Raw genomic sequence first — 21,221 nt, 5'->3', positions numbered from 1 at the left:
AAATTTTACATATAACAAGAAAGCTATACAATATACAATATAATGGGTAAGTGACATTGAGTGTAAACCAGGCAGAGTAGTGCAAATAGGCAAATAGTGCAAATGGAGATTTAGTAATGTACGGTAAGAGAAAGTGTAACAACAAAGTCTTATGAGGTAATGGCAGTCCAATGCTCCACAAAGTGACTGGTAACTGGTGCAGGCCAGTGAGTGAGTCAGAGAGTGTGTGTGTTTGTGTGTGTGTGACAGAGTTCAGTGAGACCGTGGAGGAGAGAGGGGAGAGGGGGCAGAATCGGGAGGGAGTTAAGCTTCCTGACAGCCTGATGGATGAAGCTGTCCTTCAGTCTGCTGGTCCTGGCCTGGAGACTCCGCAGTCTCCTCCCCGACGGCAGCAGCTTGAAGAAGCTTTGCAGTGGGTGCGTGGGATCAGCCGCTATGCAAAGGGCTTTTTTAGTGAGACGGGTGCTGTAAATGTCCTGGAGGGAGGGGAGAGAGACACCAATGATCCTCTCTGCAGCTCTCACTATGCGTTGGAGGGTTCTATGACAGGACGCATTGCAGGCTCCAAACCACACAGTGATGCAGCTCGACAGGATGCTCTCGATGGTGCCTCTGTAGAAAGTGTACATGATGGGGGCTGGTGCTCCTGCTCTTCTTAGTTTGCGGAGAAAGAAGAGACGCTGCTGTGATTTCTTGGCCAGTGCTGTGGTGTTGTACGTCCAGGAGAGATCCTCTGTGATGTGCACACCCAAGAACTTGGTGCTGCTCACTCTCTCCACAGACGCTCCGTCAATGGTCAGAGGAGCATGTTGGGTGTGCATTCTCCTGAAGTCCACAACAATCTCCTTCGTCTTCTCCACATTCAGAGAGGGATTGTTGTCAGCACACCACGTGGCCAGGCGTCTCACCTCACTTCTGTAGTCGGTCTCATCCCTGTTGCTAATGAGACCCACCACCGTTGTGTCGTCCGCAAACTTGATGAAGAGGTTGGAGCTGTATGATGGAGTGCAGTCATGGGTCAGCAGAGTGAAGAGGAGGGGGCTCAGCACACATCCCTGCGGGGCCCCTGTGTTTAAAATGATGGTGCTGGATGTATTACTGCCAACCCGTACTGCTTGAGGTCTTCCGGTGAGGAAATCCAACAGCCAGTTGCACAGTGAGGTGTTGAGCCCCAGCTGGACCAGTTTTTGAATGAGCTGTTGGGGGATTATAGTGTTGAATGCTGAACTGAAATCTATGAACAGCATTCGAACATATGAGTCTTTTTTGTCCAGGTGTGTGAGTGCCGAGTGGAGTGCAGTGGAGATGGCATCATCGGTTGAGCGGTTGGGCCGATACGCAAACTGGAAGGGATCCAGGGAGGGGGGCAGGACAGTCTTGATGTGTTGCATGACTAGTCGTTCGAAGCACTTCATCAGGATGGGAGTAAGTGCAACAGGACGGTAGTCATTAAAGCAGGAGGGAGATGACTTTTTTGGAACCGGAATGATTGTGGTGGCTTTAAAACATGTGGGGACGACAGCCTGGATGAGTGATATGTTGAAGATGTCTGTGAAGACATCAGTGAGTTCCACTGCACAGTCTCTCAGTACACGACCAGGAATGTTGTCAGGACCCGGAGCTTTATGTGCATTGATCCTGCTGAGGGATCTCCTCACGCTGTCCGGTGACAGAGTCATCACCTGGTCACCAGGAGGGGGTGGGGTCTTCTGTGCAGTGGTGCTGTTTTGGACTTCAAAGCGAGCAAAGAAAGTGTTCAGCTCGTTCAGCAGGGGGATAGTGCTATCACAGGTCTGTGGTGGGGGCTTGTAATCTGTGATGGTCTGAATGCCCCGCCACAGGCTCCGTGAGTCTCTGCTGTCTTTGAAGTGATGAGTGATATCGCTGTTTGACCTGTTTTTTTAATAACCATGGAAATAATTCTCTCATCATTCACTTTAGTTGTCTTTTGTTGGGGTTCTGGCCTTTTGGTGTTGCTGAGCTGACCAGTGTGTTCTTTTTTTCTAAATAATGTACCAGATTATTGATTTGGGCACTCTTAAAGTTTTTACTGACTCTGTGAGAATTTCTTTTGTTTTTTTTAGTTTCTTCTCTAATGCTGGTCCCCTTGCATCATCTGTTTGGAACCGAGAGTTAGGGAATAGCAGGCCTCACATGACCTGGAGTGGGGTGGGGGCAAGCCATGTACAAAAATTGCTTTAATTCTTAAATAACTAAAACTATACTTTTGTTAATCCTGATCCTTTAGTTTAAAAATCCTCTGTGATGGCGTACAGTGGGAAAATTATGAAAGCTATGTCATAATTCAAAAATGTACAGACTTCTAAAGTTAGATTTTTAATGTTTTAGGTTTGTCAACAAAGCAGGCATATGGTTTGGAGAGTGCATCTAGAGTCTGGACAGCCTCCGTGCCTGTCGTGAAAGGTATGTGCCATATGAGTGTATATGTAGAAATAATGCATATAAGCATACAAATATGTTCAATATGCCAAAAAGCACATTAAAGCATTTAAAGCAGTGAAACAAATGTACCTGCTGGCTAAGTCTCGGAGTAATCTTTGCCCCAAAAGAGAAAACACTAAGATAATAAAATGTGTATTGAGCAAACAACATATTGTGTAGGTCACTTGTCATGGTTTCCCCTTCGATTTTGTATTTATTTTATTTAATTTTTTATTTTAAGCCTATGTATATGGTATGGATGTCATGAGATGCTGTGCAGCAGGTAGGAGTTGGACCAAAACGCAAGACTCGAAACTAAATACATGAAAACAAAACCTAAAACTGGAAACTGAGAACAAGGAACTAGGAACAAAAACAAGAACCAGGACAAGGAGCTAGGGAGAAAGCTTGAAAACACAAGGAACAATGGAGAACACACAGCAATGTGGGAGGGTGTGACAACAGAGAAAGACAAAAGACTGAGGGTAACAAGGGAATGAGAAACATTCCCTTGTTACCCTAACCCTAACTGAATACACTGAACAAGGAACTATCAAAACAAAACAGGAAACATGAGACACACACAATAAGACACAGAACAGAACAGAGGGCGCGAGAGACAAACATGGGTCATTCTATTTAAACATATTATGTCCAGGGTTAGGAACGATACACAACCCCCCCGATGCTTTCATAGCAATACCATACAATGCACGAGGAAAAACAACTAATTAAAACCTAAGGAGTTTTAAAGAAGAGAACAAATAGTCTTAATTCCTGTGACTGTATTTGATTGCTGTGTCCAAATATTAACTTGGGGTATTTCTATGAAGCAAGTTTAGTTTACCAGATCCTTATCAGGCGTCCCTTACCCGAACATCAGCAATGTGTTCACACAAAGGTGAAGTCAACTGAGGGTTTATCAGTAATTTTTGTGGCCTTTTCATCTTCGCTAATAATATTCTTGCTTTTTTAGTCAGGATTTCATTTTTGCTTTCTTTCACACCCTGAGATAATGTGCAAGCAACTTGCATATTAAACCTCTGCAGCGTAAATACATGGTTTAACACGTTTCTTTGTGCGTTCTCAAAGGAATCTCAACCCAGTCTTTCAGGGAGACTGGGAACATTGCTCAATCTCAGGACACCGGGCTACAAGCCAGCTCGGCAGTGACACACAACTCGCAGAGACAAACTGGATCTTCTGGCATTCACTCCCAGGGTGAGACAGAGCACACATACTGATCTCATACTACACAGATCAGAGAATGCTAACAACTTCCTTTTAAAATTTTCAGTCAGAAGGTGAATTAAAAATAGTCACAAAATAATAACAATTATGTTTTAATTTACTCATACAGAGAGCCAGCATATGAAAGAATCCACTCAGTCGACACACATCACTGTTCCCAAAGTTCCAGGTATTTATGATATGATGCCATAATAGGACAGTTTAAATGTTCAAGGGATAAGACATACCAACTGTCATCCATTCTTTGTTTCTTAGAGGAGGAGTGGACAAGGCTGCTGGAGCTCTCTCCTCTGTTCCAGCTGTTGAAGGGTGTGGAGCTGCAGCTAAAGGGTTGGGCCTCCAAGGCAGGGCTTCTTGCAGGAGAGCTAGCGAGTAAGTTGGAAAGATTTGAGTTTTTTGTTTCGATTACAGTCACCAACTGTATGCAGCAGCTCACATTAGGCAAGTTTGGCAAGGCAAGTTTATTTGTATAGCACAATTCAACAACAAGGTGATTCAAAGTGCTTTACAGAGACATTAGGACACTTTTAGATAGCATAATCATTAACTGTAATTTATAGACATTCAAGCATTGAAGAGATGAAAGCTAATCTTTAACTGACCTGATTTTAATCAGAAAGGTAAACTCTATAAATGAAGTTTTTATGCAAGTGTGCGTGGCTCAGGTGGTAGCTAGATATTTTTAGATGAATCAACCATCATGTTTGAAGAATAAGATGTGCAGATCATTTGGATCATTGCTGTGCATCTAGCTAGTGTGTCACATATTTTATCTAAAATGTTACAGATAATGTGACTCGGGTAGGTTGATATTAAACAGTTGATAGGATTTCATCAATGCCCACATGTGTTTTAGTTGCTGTTTAATGGAGCCCAGGTGGGAGAGATTTTCTCCATATGTTAGTGTGTTTGGCTTCTAGGACAACACCATTTAATTAAGAAACTGCCATCAGACCTCTTTTGCAGAAACATTGTGACATCAAAATTGATATTGTTATAACTATAAAGAAACTCTAAACAATTTTATTATTCTATAACCTTTTATTTAAGATCATAAAACAAAGCTTGTTGTATTTACATCAAGGTTAGCTAGCTGTTAGCTAACAACAGCTGTGTTTCTGTGGAAAAGCTTGGGTTGTTCTATCAAGTTGATAATCACCTTCATGTAGCTGACAAATAACAGAAGTATATCATGGATATCAAACTCGGTTCATAGTGCAGCGCCTAGCTGAGCTTCTTTACTATGGTGCCAGTCAACAGATGGCATTGCATGATAACATCCTAAAGAGGATCTGAGACTTAGAACTGCGAAGTACAGGAGTGCATTACAGGAGGACAGGCAAAGACAAAAGAAGATCACAGACTGTAGTACAATAAGTACATTTAGTGAATAATAACATACATTAGGTAAAATGGATCACAGGACTATACTAGAAGAAGGAAGTGTATTTGCTAATACCAGAAGGGACATGCGCATGGCGATGCTTGACACACACATACCTACATAAAGTCAAGTGCAACCCAAAGTAACCATTGAGGTACAAATGGAGGTTACCACATAAGCACAGCTATGTGCGTTAGTACCAGCTTACAATACTTATTTCTGAAAAGGCAGTATCTCTATCCTAACCACTGTGACAAGCTGCTGATGTGTGTGTTATTGGTTAGGAGGAGGGGTGGTCGGTATGCGCATTTGTAAAAGACACTATAGTACTTATTTCTGAAAACAAATGATCATAAATACTACGTCAAGATCTGTTTGTGTATGTGGGCTTGGAAGAAATATAGCGTGAGAAAAGGCAATGGGTGCGAACTCAAAGAGGCAGGTGTGAAAACATCTGCATACAAGAATAGGTAGCTGCAGCCCCCTCTGTACTGACAACAGGAAATGGCACTGCCACCAAGATCAGACAAGTGGATTTTAAAGAAAGGAGGACAGGAAATGCAAAAAGAGAGATGATGACAACTATATGTTTCCAGCATTATGTTATAATAAATATGTGTTTAAGTTTCTAAGTTCATTACTTAAACAGTGTTTTGTGATTGATAATATTGTACTTTCTGCTCGCCTACATTTTTAAGTTTTTGTTACTGGCTGTGTTGCAATTTAGATTATTAATTTTGAATATAAATCAGATAATAAGTCTGTTAGAATCCTCTGGATTTAAACATGCATTTGATTATAATATAATATAATATAATATAATATAATATAATTGGAAATAGGTAGTTCTACACAATGATCATTTTTATATTGTTTTGATGTTCGTTGTATATTCAAGGAATAAATAATATTTAAAACAGTAATTAGTTATATCGGTGGACAGTTATATGAAAAAAGTAAAATTCATTCTTACACTCTGTTTTTGCTGTCATGTGTTTAAAAACTAGCTGCCATGGTTTAGGTTTTAAATGTTGTATCTGAAGAAACCACAACGTTTCAGTAGAAATGTTTGGCTATGATGCACAGCACTGTGTTTGATGAAAACCAAACACAGGTGGTGGGAGTATGATTCGTGCTCATATTGTGCTCAGAAGACTTGGGTTTCTTGCAGTCGCTAAGTCGACCATGAACTCTGTATACTGTGTACTGTTGTTTTCGTTACTCATAAAAGATAAAGTATTACACATGAGCATTGCCAGACCCTACAATATGAACTTCTGCAGGCCACGAATGAATTTCTCTGACCAAATGATTAGAAACAGACTTCATGAGGGTGCCCTGAGGGTCCTGTTGTCCCAGTGTTCACAGTCCTGCACCGTGGACCTTGACTGGCATTTGCAATACAATAGCTGAATTGGCAGGGCACCAAGAAAGACCCGGAGCATGAAGACAGACATGAGAGGCCGTGGAGAACTTTATGCTGCTTGTACCCCCACTTGCACCCTAGTCTAAATCCAATACAACACCTCTGGGAGATTATGTTTCAGTTCGTGTGATGCTATCATGTTGCACCTTAGACTGCCCAGAGGCTTTGTAATGCCGTAGGCCAGATCTGGTAGGAAATAACCCAGGACACCTTATAAGGAGCATGCCCTCATGTTGTCAGCCATGCATACAAACACATGGGGGCCATCCAAACTTATGAGTAGCTTCAATGAAATTTCGACAAAATGGACTCACTTACTGCATCATTTTTCACTCTGACATTTGTTGTATCAGAATCAGAATCTTTAGTGTTGTTACATCAAGAAAACACGGAACCATGAAACTGAGGTGCAATTCTCTCTTTGCGAAAAAAGAATAAAATTATTGACACTTTCGTCTTTCACAAAAACTGATTTTTCCATTCTGGAGCAAATTCAAGAGAGAAGGGCTGCAATTCTTATGCTGCATTGAGCTGCTACACTTCCACCCACACAATGGCAGCAGACAGCACATAACCACAGCAAGTGGAAGGGTGTTATAAGGAAGACACAGAGGACTGGAAGAGTGGGCTTTGACTTTAAGGCATAGAAAGTATTTTGAATCCTGATGGCAGCTTGATGGAGACAGCCACATGATGACAGACTCGGTTTCAAAATAACCGATGTAACATTTTTTTGAATTATCCTTCTCCATGACCTCTTGTTTGTGTTTCGAGAGAGTAGCGTGGGGGGCAGAGTAGGCTCCTCATGTAGAGAGAATTACCGGCCTTCCACGTGTGCTTCCCCACTTTAAAGAAAAATGTAAAATCTTTCACAATTCAAACTTTGACTCTGTTCACATCTGTCAGCATCAATCAGGACCAGCAAGCACCATCATGCTCCGAGGAAGGCAATCTCTTACATTAAGGCTGGAGAGAAACCCCAGGTGCGCCTACATTTAACAACCAGCCTCCTCAACACCGTCTCTAATTTGCAGCTTCAGGCTGACCTGGGTAAACAGCTGAAGTTCCCACAGCACATTGAAAAAATATCCCTCCGACCAGACATGATCATTATTTCTGAGGCCTCAAAACAGGTGGAGTGTTTTGCTCTGCTGGCACAGCTTTTGGCCTCTTCTTCTGGCAGTAATAGTCCAAAGAAGACAGACCCACACCCCCACCCTACCCCACACCCCCCTACTCTTAGATGCAGTTATGTACCTTTATTTGATTGGCAGAAAGTGTAACAACAGAGACAGGTTTAGTCAAGAGCACCTCAGACCATGCGCTCAGCTGTTGCACAATCACAGATTCACAATTAAATCATGCTCCATCACAGATGGAAATTTTTTTATTTAAGTCTTTTAAAACTCTATGCCTTGTTGGATCCCCTTTTGCTTCCATAACTCTTTATGAGATAGATTCAGAAAGATGCTGGAAACATTTCTCAGAGATTTTAGTCCATTCATATTCACATGACAACAGCACATATTTGCTGCAGATGTTTGAGCATATCCTTAATATCCTTGCTGCATATCCTTAATCCAACCCAGTTCCAAAGAATTTGAATCCAAATGCAGATAAAAAAACAGCCTTAATTGAACTAAAAAACATGCTTTTAATAATATGGTTGTAGAAAAGTCCATAAACAAAAGTGAAAGTAAATTGTAGGCACACGACACAAACGACTATCAACTACTTAAAATAGGAACCAACTAAACAGGAAAACACCTAATACAGAGACTTTACCAGAATATAAAGCGAGGAACAGTAAGAAAGTAATGGAGCTCAGAGAGCAAAAAAATCATCAACCAACAAACAAAACTATTAAACTAGTCCTTTTTTTTCCTTTATTTCTATACTTTTGTTTATTTATATTCTTTTGAAAAGCATCCTTCTTGAAAGGTGCTATACAAATGTAAGTTATTATTCTTATTCTTATTCTTATTATCCATCCATTCATTCTCCTCCACTTATCCCTAATAGTGTGTTTGGAGTGCTGGAGCCTATCCCAACTACCATAGGGTTACAGGCAGGGTATCTGAACAGGTTGCCAGTCAACACAACGACGCAGACAGACATTCACACTCACATTCACGCATATCACAATATCACAATTTAGATCCACCAATGCAATCCACCTAACTGGGGTTTAGCTGGAGTTTGCATGTTCTCCCCATTCTCTCTGGGTACTCTGGCTTCCTCCCCAGCCCAAAGACATGCAGTTAGTGGGATTAGATACTATTATTATTATTGTTACAAAACTTAAAAAATAAAAATGACGGACCAACTGAAAACTCTTCATAGTAATCGTGAGAAAACTCGAAATGAGTCCACAAAACCACTGACCATTACACTCTAACCACAATACAGGAAGCTAGTTGAGAGCTCGCTTTTACGGTGGTACATTTTTCTGGCTGATAACTTATTAGAACAAATGCTAGTTATTTTATTTTAAAAAAAAAATACAAAAGATGGATGTTCTTCCAACTGCCAAGTGTATTTTCATATCCTTCCGCACTCCCTTTTCATTAGCACTGCTACTGACCAACCTAAAGAATTCCCAAGGAAAATGCTTTGGTTAATGATAGCTTCCCTTTAAGTCTTAATAGCTCTTAATTTCTGAGTATACTCAGAAATTAAGAGCTAAATCTATCTTTAAAAGTATAAAAATCTATCTTTAAAAGTATACTTTTAAAGATAGAAGTATACTTTTTCTGCTAAGACAATGTTAATTTTAATAACTGTACACTGAGCAGTAAGAGCGATCATGCATCGGCCTCAACTACACACATGCAAACTGTATTTTGCATTGCTGTTGAGAAAATACTGATACGCTCCACACACCGTTAACTGAATACATCATAGCAATACTATAAGATAAGGAAGCATTTACTGATTTTTCCGTTTAGGAACTTCCCTTCCATCCATTTCCTTTTTTTTTTGCTTGCTTGGGACTTTCCACAGCATTGTCCCACATTTTCACACTTGTACCAGTAGTTGATAAAGTAATTCTTATGTTATTAGAATAGTAAAATCCATCTGTAAACCAAGCACGAATGTTTATTCATTGAACAAACACTGATGTCATATACATTCTGGTTGATTTTTTTTCCATTGCTGAAACAACACACATTTTCGCACGACACAAAATGATACACGAAACTGCAGATGTGGTTTTTGGGGTTTAGCAGAAGATTCCAATAACTGACAAGTAACACCTATTGATGTCTTGTGCTAAAAATACAGTCTGCAGCACAATGTATGTACAGTGTTGAGCTTGAACCAAACCAAAAAAAAAAGGTATTCTAAATGAGATAAGACAGTTTAAACACATTCAATTATGTTTTAGGCATCAGTTCAGTCCTTGGAAGAAAATGTTTATTTTCTCTCTCAGTCTTCGTGTCTTTTCCCTCCCAGTCTGGTTTCTTGCAGAATGAGTATAGGGAAAGTACCAGCTTGTTCCTTCTTGTCTTCAAACTATAGTTACTAAAATTCTTGTGTTGTATCCAAAGAGAAGGAAAAATTCCTATTGGACCTGTCAGTTCTGACACCCACAGATTTTCAGGACTTCCAACATGGACTTTTACAAACATTACATAGACTAAACCTGGTTGCTGTCAAAGCTTCACTTATTATTTTTATACTACTAAAAAAAAGACAAAACCATCACAGTCTACATTAAATTGTGGTGGGCCAAAGCTGTACCATCCATTGTCTGGCAATGGGCTTTTCTTCCCCTCTTTGATTGCCTTGTGAGCATCATACATCTCAGAAGTCTCAACCTTGCTGTTACCTCCTCTTGTCCTGTGTTTCAGCAGAGGAAAAACAAAACAAAACAAACAAACAAAGTAAAAAACCCGGAATTGGGTTCACAAGTCTGAATTCATTTAGGATTTTCTCTAATCAAGAAAGTATGGATCAAGGTTCAAATATATAGATAAACTCACTTAAAACTTTTAATAAGTGATGCTGAAGATTCTACAGTGTGTTTAACTTGACAAGCGTCACATTAGTGATCATGACTGACTTTAACTGTCAGTTATGAACAGTTATGAACAGTATTTAGACAAAAAAAATATAACATGTACAAATATACAGTCTTATATTTTAGGGGTTATAATTTCATCTATTCATTTGAACTTACTTTGAGTTGTTCCTTCATCAAAGATTGACTACAAATGATGTGTTTTAAGCACCATACATATTAAACTCATTTCAAAATTATTCTGTTTTCTATTCAAGTATAATGTGATGACTTCAATAAATAAAAATTTGTTTGAATTAAAGTCTGATTGAAAGATCTCGATGGCTCAAAATTTCATTAGCATGTTTTACTGGCAAGTTGCATAAAATCCATGTACATCAGGCAAGATTATTTTGTTATTTTGACAATGTTCATTCAATGTAAAAAAATAAAAAATAAAAAAAAAACCCCAGAAGAAAGACCTCCTGAATCAGAGTTACATTTGAACAGTTTGATTAAATTATCTTCATACATAAAGGTATTTGAGATGTGTTCTTTGATGTGCATGCAGTCTGCATTCACAATATGACATATACGGGAAATTTTGCACGTGTGGTTTTGTTGAGGTTAAGCGGAAGATTCCAAGACCTGACAAACAAACAAACGTGCAGATGATCTGCTAACCACTGAATGTGCTTATCGAAATTCACAGATAGAACTAAATTAAACCTAACCAATAAAAAAAAAAAGTTTTCTAATTGACATCAAGAAGTCACACATACAAAACAATATTTTGAGATAGCTTTCAATTTGGGGTTTGGGGTAATGAATTTCTTTTCCTTTCCCTTACCATGTGTCACTTGCAGAATGAATCTGGGGGTAAACACAACCTTGGTTGTTCTTGTTTTCTAACTATATCCACTAAAATGCAATGTACTGTTTTTTGTGTGTTGCCTAGACAGAGGCAAAGGTTTTGTCGATGTCCTCGATGCTCAGTGGCAATGTGAAGGTGAGCTGATTCCTTTGGAGCTGTCAGTCCTGAAGCCCAGAGAGTTTCTTGTCTATCAGCATGGACTGTTCCTGATGCACACTCTGCATAAGCTAAAACTGGTTAGTGTCAAAGCTTCACTCTCACTCTGTTGCGTACTGTGAAACAACTAAAAGCTGTAGTCTTTGGCCCTTTGTTATGTGAAATCATGTCTATACCATTTGATATGTCAGGAAAATCACACCGGGATTTCCTTAAAAATCCCACAAATGTTTTCTTGTGGATGAAAGGATTAAAAAAATATTGGTTTAAGGTCAGGGTCACTGGGACCTTATAAAATGTGTGTTTTTGAATATAACTCAACTCAATTCACCAACTGGGTATTAAAAAGAGCATGGTTTGAAGGTGTGCTGGGAAAATGCACCATCTTATCCTCATAATTTTTATCCTATCTATAATACAGGAGAAAAAGCTCAAGGCAGCAGACAGAAGCTGTATCCTACGTGGGCTAGACATTGTGATTTTCCAAATCAGTGACTGTTGTCCAGAAATCTCAACCTTGCTGTTTTTTTTTTTGTTTTTTTTTTCATATCTTTTCCTTTCGCCTAAATATAGCTATTTATCTATTACATGTTCAGTTATTAATTATATACTGGATATATTTGAATCCATGCATACATTTGTCTGAATTTCTTTTTTAATATTAGCATGGCTTGAACTTAAGCTGGAATGTCATAGGAAAATAAAATTGTTCTTTTTTAACAGACTCCAGTCATTTCAATCGAGATAGCATCTAGTCTCCCAAACAACACCTATTTCAACAATGTCTTCAGAAATTCCTTCTTTTATCAGGTAAACTTATAATATATATATATATATATATATATATATATATATATATATATATATATATATATATATATATATATATATATATATATTAAATGTTCCAATTAAATCTAGTTTAGAGTGTAAATCTCTGATGTATGTTGACAGGAAGCCGCAGAAACTCTCTTTGTCCGTCGCCAGAGGTTGCTCTCAGTTGGAGGCTTCTCTCTCCTGCTACTCCATTGTCTGTCCCATATCAAAATTAAAGACATGAGCTCTGACTCCAGTTCTGCCTTCCAGAGACTTTTTTTCAAGGTGCAAACACACTAAGTGTGCATGAATTAAATTATTTTTTTTCTTTTTGATATAAAATAGGCCTTTAATGAGCTTTGATTTCGCTTTAAAGCCAAACTTTACATTTCAGGTTACCTATTGTTTGATTCTAGGTTGGATGACTTTTGCTCTATGGCAGTGTTTGTTAAACTAATTTAATTTACTTCATGCCATGTCATAGGTACTCCAGGAATGTCTGGGTGAGCTCTTTCAGGCTAGACTGGGTGCCTCTTCATCTGAACAGGATGCCAGTTTGTGTGTTTGGTATCAGAACCAAGATGCTTCAACAAGGAACATGAATGAGACTTGGTGTGGTTCTCATGCTGCCTCACTGCTTCAGAGACTTCACAAACCAAGCAGAGGATTGCTCTCTGAAGATGTAAGTATCTAATCTATTTGTCTGAGAGAGTGAGTGAATGAGTGAGTGAGTGAGTGAGTGAGTGAGGGACTTTGACTGTTTTTTTGTGTCTGATTTTGATTTATACAAACAGGAAATTGAGAAACTTCAGAGGAAGCACAGAGAAACATCTTTATTCTCTCATCTTGAAGAACTTCTGAGAGAGAAGAGTTCTGAAGCCACAGAAAAAGCTGAAGACCAGCCTGGTTGAACATAGTGCATGCGTTTCACATTTTCATGATAATGTTAAATATATAGGAAAATCTCAAATCTATTTAAGAAATAAATACAATAAAGGCTAAATTTACTATGTGTCTGACAAACTGTGCATTTATTATAATGCAGTCTGAAGGAGTTGTACAAACAGAAAAACAAATCTCTGAAATAAGATTATAAACGGTAAATGCAATGAGACCAACAATAACAGTATCGACAATAAAACTTTAAAAAGTTCATATTGTGTTTTATTATGCCAAATTTATGGGGGGCTAAATATTTATTTTTTTCCTTCTCAGTTTTCTTTAAGAGATTACTTGAAAAAAATCTAAGCAAATTAAGCAATAAAAAAAAAAAAAATCAAGTTTATGCACATGAAAATCAAAACTTAATTGAGGCTTCTCATTTGACAACAACTTTTGGCTTGCACCATGAAAGCAAAGAATTGTTTTGCTTTTTACTGGTAACGTAAACGCCACACATAAAGACGTCAGTCCATATCTAGTGGTGAACGTTGAAGAGCGAAAGCAGAGGGCATAAATGGCTGGAATTGCAGTGCGCCTTCTGGGAAATACCAGAAGCTTCACTTTTGTTCAGTAAATTTGATGGAGACATAAATGATGATAATAATTATTCCACAGATGAGTCCGGCGATGTTCAGCGTCTTGGCTGTTTTTGATGCATCTTCAGCTCTGTCGATGTCTCCGCGTCCATTTGCCGACTCTACCTTTGAAAGACAGCAATCAAAACGATTCAATTTAATTTCAGTTTTCTAGAAGAGAGTTTACTTGAAGTAAAAAAATTAAAGTAAAATTTCTGCTGCTGAGCAATTCAGTTTTACTTTTGGGACACAACTAAAGTAACAGTTGTTTAATCCCAGCAAACCAGACTTTTCTTTTTTAATCGATGCCCCAGTAATATTATTTTAAAATAAAATGTAAATTATTTTCCCGTCCACTTTCAATATATTTTTATCAGAAAATATATTATGCTGCAGAATACTAAAAATTGGTTTGAATGTGTGCAGGAGTACATATAAAAAAGTTTAGTGTTCAGTATATTTTACCTACCTTGCTAGAATAGATAATAGCTGCAATCCCGAGAGGCAGACAACAGCAAAAAGTATTAAAGATGGACCATCCAAGATAGGATGAAGGAGGAGTTTGGCGTACTTCCATTGTATCCCTCTGTCAACTTCAAGTTGATGAGAACTATGATTCACTGGCAAATGTAAGTGGCAGGTGGGGGTTGTGACTCGCATCATTTTATCGGGGAAGGTGCAGGGTGTGGTTTGAGTGAATATTCAGTGTTGACGAATGAACTGTATTATCTTCATCATTGTGATATGAACATATCACAGTGAAGACAGCCCGAAGGATATTTCCCCCCCACATTTAATATGCACACATATGACCCATTACACTGAGCCCTTGATACATCAGATTTATTACAGGGTGTTCCTCAAACCTCGTATAAGCTCTATTTCATAGCACCTGGCTTTGAGTTTACCAAACACGCGTTATGAGTATATTGTTACTTTCTGTCTCTTTCGACTGTTTCTTCATGCGTGTTCTATCGTTATTTAAGTTGATCAAACCACGAATAAAGATAATTCAAATGGTCCTGTCCCACATTCAGTGATTTCAGTTCAGTTCAGTTTTATTTATAAAATTTCAAATCACAACAGCAGTCGCCTCAAAGCGCTTTGTGCTCTAAGGTAACGATCTTACGTCAATAAGATGGCACAGTTGCAACGAAAAACTCCCTTTTAACTGGAAGAAAACTCCCGCAGAACGGGGGTCCTTCATGGGCCTCTGTCCCGCTGTACATCTCTGTCTATCTTGTGTGTGTGTGTGAGATTTGGTTTTCGGTCAGAAGCAGGACTCGGCCTGAGTTTCTTCTTAGATTGTTCAAAGAGCGCTGTCATGACAGAGCTGCCGAGGACCTGGTTGAAGTCACACCCAGATCTGTTTTGAGGAGTTTTAAATAAAATTCGGAAGTGACAGGAGCTCTAAACCTGGCGGTGCAGCTCATAGGCTATTTATTCTCAGGTACGGGAAGCAAAACGTGGCAGATTTTTCTATTAATTGTTTTGATTCTGGGGGGTTAGGGCAGAGGCGGAGCCAGACATTTGAAACACCCGGGGCTTAGCCCAAAAGGGTGGTATGCATGTGGGAATTTTTTATTTTTTTTTTTTGGGGGGGGGGGGGGGGGGGGGGGGGGTAGAAATGACTGAAAGATTAATAGGCTCTGTTTTGAGTTTTGTTCAAAAAAGAATGACTTCAAATAGGGAAAGATATATATCACATGTGCAGGACACCTTAAACTAGTTTTTTAATTAAGCAGCAAGGCAGAACAAGGTCAGGGCTGTATCAAGACACGAGGACTAAACCCCAATTCAACCAGACCCAGAACTGATCCAGAATTAAAACAGGACTACAACAGTTCAAAATCAGGACTACTTGGGATTTAACCAAGACAGAACCACAATCAGAACTAGATGATAGTAGCACTAAAAATCATCATATACCTGCACTACACTTATTTTTTTAATTCTACCAAAGTACACTATTTAGATTGAGAAAAGTTTATATAATTATTTAGCCTTGTTGTGCAAACAAGCCTGCACAACTTAATAAATATAGAATTTGAAAAATAACAAACCTAAAAAGAAACACTAGGTACTAGATACATAAGTACCTATGATACAGTGATACTTTTGGTAAACAACCATTTGACTAACATGTGTGTCACCTGCTCTTGTTCATCTCTGTTCTGTCCTCATTCTCCTCTCTCTCCCTCTCTGTTCCTCTCTCTCCCTCTTTGTGCTGACAACCATCAAATATACAGTTGAAACCAGACATTTATGTACTCTTCAGATCAAAACACTTTTTTAATTGTAACATCAAATCAGACTAAATGTTTATTTTTTTAGATTGATAAATATAAAAAACATATTTGTTAACTTTAAGAGTAAAGAGAGAAACTATCTGTATTTCTTAATTGTAAATGGCACCAAATTGTATTCAAAACTGAGCCACACTTATGGAGCTCCACAGTTCTTTTCCTGGTGTTTTTGTTGACATCTCTTAATTTTCCCATTTCAAAGAAACAGGCTCTGTGTTTTGCCTTATATGCATCCACAGGTGTGCCACCACTTTACTCACATGGACTCTACTAACCTATCAGAAGCTTCTTCAGCTCAGAATGGAATCCTCTGCAGTTTCTTATTAATTAACAATAAACTTAGTGTATATGTACTCCTAAATTGGATGAAAGTGATAAAAATAGACAGCTCTGTCTCTCTTTATTCTGACATTTAACTAATTCAAAATATATTTCAATATTTATCTAAAACAAAAGTTTACTCTAAATTGATGTTGTACAGTAAAAATGTTTTATGTTTTCTCCCTAAAGTGTATGTAAATATCTGGTTACAAATGTGAATATCCTGCTGTGTACTGAAATCCCTCTTGTTTTGCATAGAAATATACTGAACAACATACAAAGCATAATATATAAAATAACATTTACCTGAGTTTTTTCTTTGAAAGAACCCTCTAATGTCCATTCTTATATTTCAGTACATAACTGAAACCGATTTAGTCGGGGAGGGTAAGAACTGAAAATATGAAATAAACACATGTAAGCTAAGACTCTCTAAAAAAATAGCATTTGTTCGGCTTTTCATTTCGCCATTTGTTGATTCACTTGAAGAGCAAGTAACGTAATATTGGTCAAGTGATCAGTTTGATATCAATCTTTCGTGATACACCGTCATATTTACATTATTTGTACGGTACGAATGATTTGCTTTGGTACCTGGTCAAACTTAAGCTCTCCTTAGTATGGCTGGCTCCCTTTCTCCAACAGTGCACACAGGCAGCAGCTGCCCTGCCCTCTCGCTCAGTCGCTTAGTGCCTGAGCTCGGATCATACCAATATCAGGGGGGATTCACGCACAGTCGTAAATTCCCACAGTGTGCACTATGTGCTTCAAATATTGTGTGTACTTTTTGTTTTATACAGTTGTCAGCCAGGCATCTAACTATGAAAAAATTACACTCCAAAAGACCCCGGGCTTCTGACAAAACAACCCGGGCTTAAGCCCAGTAAGCCACCCCCACGCTCCGCCCCTGGGTTAGGGTGGGGGTTAGGAATATATATACATACAAATATACAAAAACTGATACAAACACCTGAGGACCCAGCCTTCGTGGTCTAAGTGGGCCTCCAAAAGCCAGGTAGGCCGGAAGTGAGTGACCGAGCCCCAGGCCGAGAGGCCTGGGGCTCGGTCACTCAGGCACGGCTGGCTGCCGGCGGAGCTCACGGGCGCGTCACTGCAACTCCCCCTGGCTTCTGCTCCGCGGCTGCTGAGTGAGCCCTCATCTGGGATTAGGGATGGGTATCGAAAACCGGTTCTTGTTGAGAACCGGTTCCCACTGTTTCAATTCCTTGGAATTGTTTGCCATTTTTGCAAACGATTCCCTTATCGATTCCAGTCGCCCCGAATGACGTCATCACGTTGCGGAGCGTCATTTACCTTGCAGGAAACACGGCGCGTAAGCGGCTCAAACGCTCAAAAGTTTGGTTATACTTTACGAGAACGGATGACAACAGGGCAACTTGCAATACTTGCAAAGTAGATATTTAATTTAAGGGAGGAAACACTACGAATATGCAAAAGCATTTGCTCACAAAACACGCGATGACCTTAAATGTATGTCGTGTTTTTAATTCCGCTCCGGACTCGTGAATCTCAACCCAGCAGCAGCGGTAACGTTTGCACGTCCTCTCCCGTTAATGCGGCAGGTAAATAATCAACTAACAGTGCATATTATGTTAGCGCGATCTGCCTTATTACAAAACCTGCCATTACTGTGCATTTAGGTGACCATGATGAGAGAGACAGAGTCTGGCTGGCTCAGATGCTGGCAGTTCTCGCTGCAGTCTACCGTTAGCGTCTCCTTTCAGGCCAGGATAGACGAATGTCACAGAGCAGTGATTAAGTTTGTGGTAAAAGCCTTGCACCCATTTGCCACAGCAGATGCCCCCGATTTTCGGTAAGTGAATGTGTTTAATTGTAGGCAGGGACATTTCTGGATATTCTTGTGTAATTGCTACAGAATAATTTATGTTATACTTTGTTATTGCTACAGAAGAATATTTATTTTATTATTTTACATTTACAATTTTTTTTCCTGGGGCCCCTTTGACACCCCATTGAAGAGCCGTAGGCTGTGGATCTCTTAAGATCTCACTGTTGGGCTTGTAAGGCCATGCTACTCCTAAATTTCTATCTTGTTCAAAGAGAAGATATAAAACAAAGTTCTAAGCTAATCGACCTTAGTGTTCTCCTTTTTTAAAGAGAATCGATAAGAGAATCGAATCGTTAAACAGAATCGAAAATGGAATCGGAATCGTGAAAATCTTATCAATACCCATCCCTATCTGGGACTCTCCTCAGCTCTTTCTGGGACAGTGGCGCGGCTGCCCCTCTGTTGGTCTTCCTTGGTCTCTTGTGTTCTGAGGGCCTCTGGATGTCTGGAGTTTTGATCTCCTCCATACCTGCTTCATGCCCTGGAGGACGGGGCTGTGGCCCCCCCCCCACACCCTCTAGCAGATCATTACATGAAGGAACCTTTAAAAAAACAAAACAAGCGCGTCCATGCTCACAGGTGTACACACGGGTGATCACACCCACAAACTACACCCTTTTTGGCTCCTACCTCAAAGCACACTGTGTTCTGTTGATCTTATGTGCTGCACAATAATGTTTAATATTTAGTATTTACTGTCATATTCCCATATATGATTGTGATGTTGTTTATTCTATTACTCTTGTTCTCTTCTGCTTGTTTTCTTTTTTCTTTCTCAGCAGGTGATCCAGGTGATCGATATATGTATTTTTTTTCTTTTTTTGTTTTTTTTCTGCCCGTTTTGTTGGTTTTTGTTTTTTGCCCTTCTCCCCCGTCCCTCTTCTCAGCTGTTTCTCTTTCCCTCTTTCTTTCCCCCAGTCAAGTCTGTCCCGTATTCAGTAAGTGAAAATAAAATAAACAATAAAAGGTGAATCAAATGGACCATTACGGCAAGGCTGGGATGGTCAATTTGGTAAAGTAAATCCGTTGGGCATCTTTCTTTGCCTTTAGACAACAACTCTGATGGCAAAAGAGCCAAACGGGACAGGCAAAAAAAAAAAAAAAAAAAAATTACGTCACGAGCTCTCTCGGTGGAGTGAAACTCTCCCGTCTGCTCCTTGCTATCTAAATATAACAGGACACTGGCGTAAATTCTCGACCTTCTTCTGTTTAATCGGCTTTCTGTTTGATGTTTATTCAGCTGTGTGCCGAGGGATTAATAAAGTTTTATTTAATCTAATAACTTTAATCTCAGCCAAACCAATTTACTCAGGAACAAATAAAACACTGAAAAAAGTCAAACATTAACAATTTTAGGTTATCTAAGTGACTTATATATCATGTTTAACATGAGGACAAACAGACTGAGGAGATGGACTGGGGGGGCTGGGGAGAACACACATGGATGCACATGACAAACGGGGGGACCTGAAATGAAACACAAAGAGGGGAACATAGGGACTGACAAGGGAGACGAGACATGGGTGGAGATAAAGACATGACTGAAGACACAGACACAGACTCTCATAGGGGTTAAGTGGCAGGAAGGCTGATGGGGTAGCTTATTTGTGTAATCAGGTCTCTCCCGTTTTAGTGACACTGGGAGCTGGTGATGGGACAGGGGAGTCAGCTGGAAAGTTGGACAGAATGTTGGTGCCAAACCGAAAACACTGTACACTGTAAAATCTAATTAGTTCACAGAACTCAAAAAAACTATGCAAACTCATTGCCTCAAAAAATTGAGTAAAGTTTACTTAAGACTAAGTTAGGGCAACTTATTCATTTTCATTTTGAGTACACTGTACAACCTCATTAGTTCCCAGAACTCAAAAAAATCTATGCAAACTCGTTGCCTCAAAAAAACTAAGTAAAGCTTACTTAAGATGATTGTTAGGACAACTTATTCATTGCAAGTCTGCAGTATTAAGAATAACTTGATGTTTCTGACTGTACAATACTAATTGTTTACCCACTGATAAACATTTCAAGTTCAACTAAATTAAAAAGAACAATTGGTGGTAACCTGAATATGAATCATGATTAATAAATAATTAACAACACTTTTTGAAATGATGTTAAAATCAGCACAACTTTTATTTTCAAATGCAAAAAAAGTATAACAGCCAACATACTGGACACTGTTCTGCTGAACAACAAACAATTATACTGCCATCATTGTTATAATCTTACAATGAAACAAAGTCTCAGATTTAATGATTCTGAAACTAATTTTAGGCTTACCACAACTTTTTTTGTACTTACATTACTTATATAATCAAAATAAAATGTATTTATTGTTCAGTCACAACTGCAGTCTCTAGATTAAATAACACATTTGTTTTGCATTCAAATAGGAGCTTGGTATGTTGTAATATTTTAAGGATGGCTTGCTTCCAGTCCTGGTAGTAGTACTGCCTATGACTGTCATGGACTTAGGTGATCCAAATGTAAGTGCAGAAGAAAATCTTTGAACCTGAACCTGCTGGTGACCATCTTCACTGACCACACCATCTGTGACGGAGGACTCATCTCTCCTGGTGTCCTGCAAGCAAACAATCATATTTTTAGAAAACCAACATATTTGCTTTCTTAAAACATTTTTTTCTGCATTTACTATAGAACAGACCCAAATTTAGACAATCTCAGGCTCCCTCCCTGCTGGAGAGGTGACATTCAATGTCCCACTTGTCAGTCTGGATAGCCCTGACTTCCACCCAACATACAATAATGTCATTAATGCATCATTTTAAAAAGGCCAATAACTTTCATTCTGATGATGCGCAAAATGATTTGGGCACAAAACAAATTTAACTGTT

General features: G+C 39.0%; 1 protein-coding gene across 1 annotated transcript in view; it reads left to right on the top strand.

Annotated features, from left to right (window-relative positions):
• Positions 1 to 13,348, top strand: part of LOC146654058 (uncharacterized) — a 32,762-nt gene extending 19,414 nt beyond the window's left edge. The window contains exons 23-31 of the mRNA XM_085379881.1: positions 2,350 to 2,424; positions 3,535 to 3,663; positions 3,803 to 3,862; positions 3,949 to 4,065; positions 11,465 to 11,616; positions 12,260 to 12,346; positions 12,491 to 12,637; positions 12,837 to 13,034; positions 13,147 to 13,348. Of these exons, the coding sequence (XP_085236007.1) occupies positions 2,350 to 2,424; positions 3,535 to 3,663; positions 3,803 to 3,862; positions 3,949 to 4,065; positions 11,465 to 11,616; positions 12,260 to 12,346; positions 12,491 to 12,637; positions 12,837 to 13,034; positions 13,147 to 13,263 (1,082 nt within the window). The 3' untranslated portion in view covers positions 13,264 to 13,348. The remainder of the gene's footprint in view (positions 1 to 2,349; positions 2,425 to 3,534; positions 3,664 to 3,802; positions 3,863 to 3,948; positions 4,066 to 11,464; positions 11,617 to 12,259; positions 12,347 to 12,490; positions 12,638 to 12,836; positions 13,035 to 13,146) is intronic.
• The last annotated feature ends 7,873 nt before the right edge of the window (positions 13,349 to 21,221 follow it).

Source organism: Rhamphochromis longiceps, linkage group LG14 (assembly GCF_057381845.1).
Source record: "Rhamphochromis longiceps isolate RC_006_pf linkage group LG14, R_longiceps_female_GT1.1, whole genome shotgun sequence".
NCBI classification, from domain to species: domain Eukaryota; kingdom Metazoa; phylum Chordata; class Actinopteri; order Cichliformes; family Cichlidae; genus Rhamphochromis; species Rhamphochromis longiceps.
Note: the sequence above shows the minus strand (reverse complement) of the source record. Positions and strands in the feature narration are given on the sequence as shown.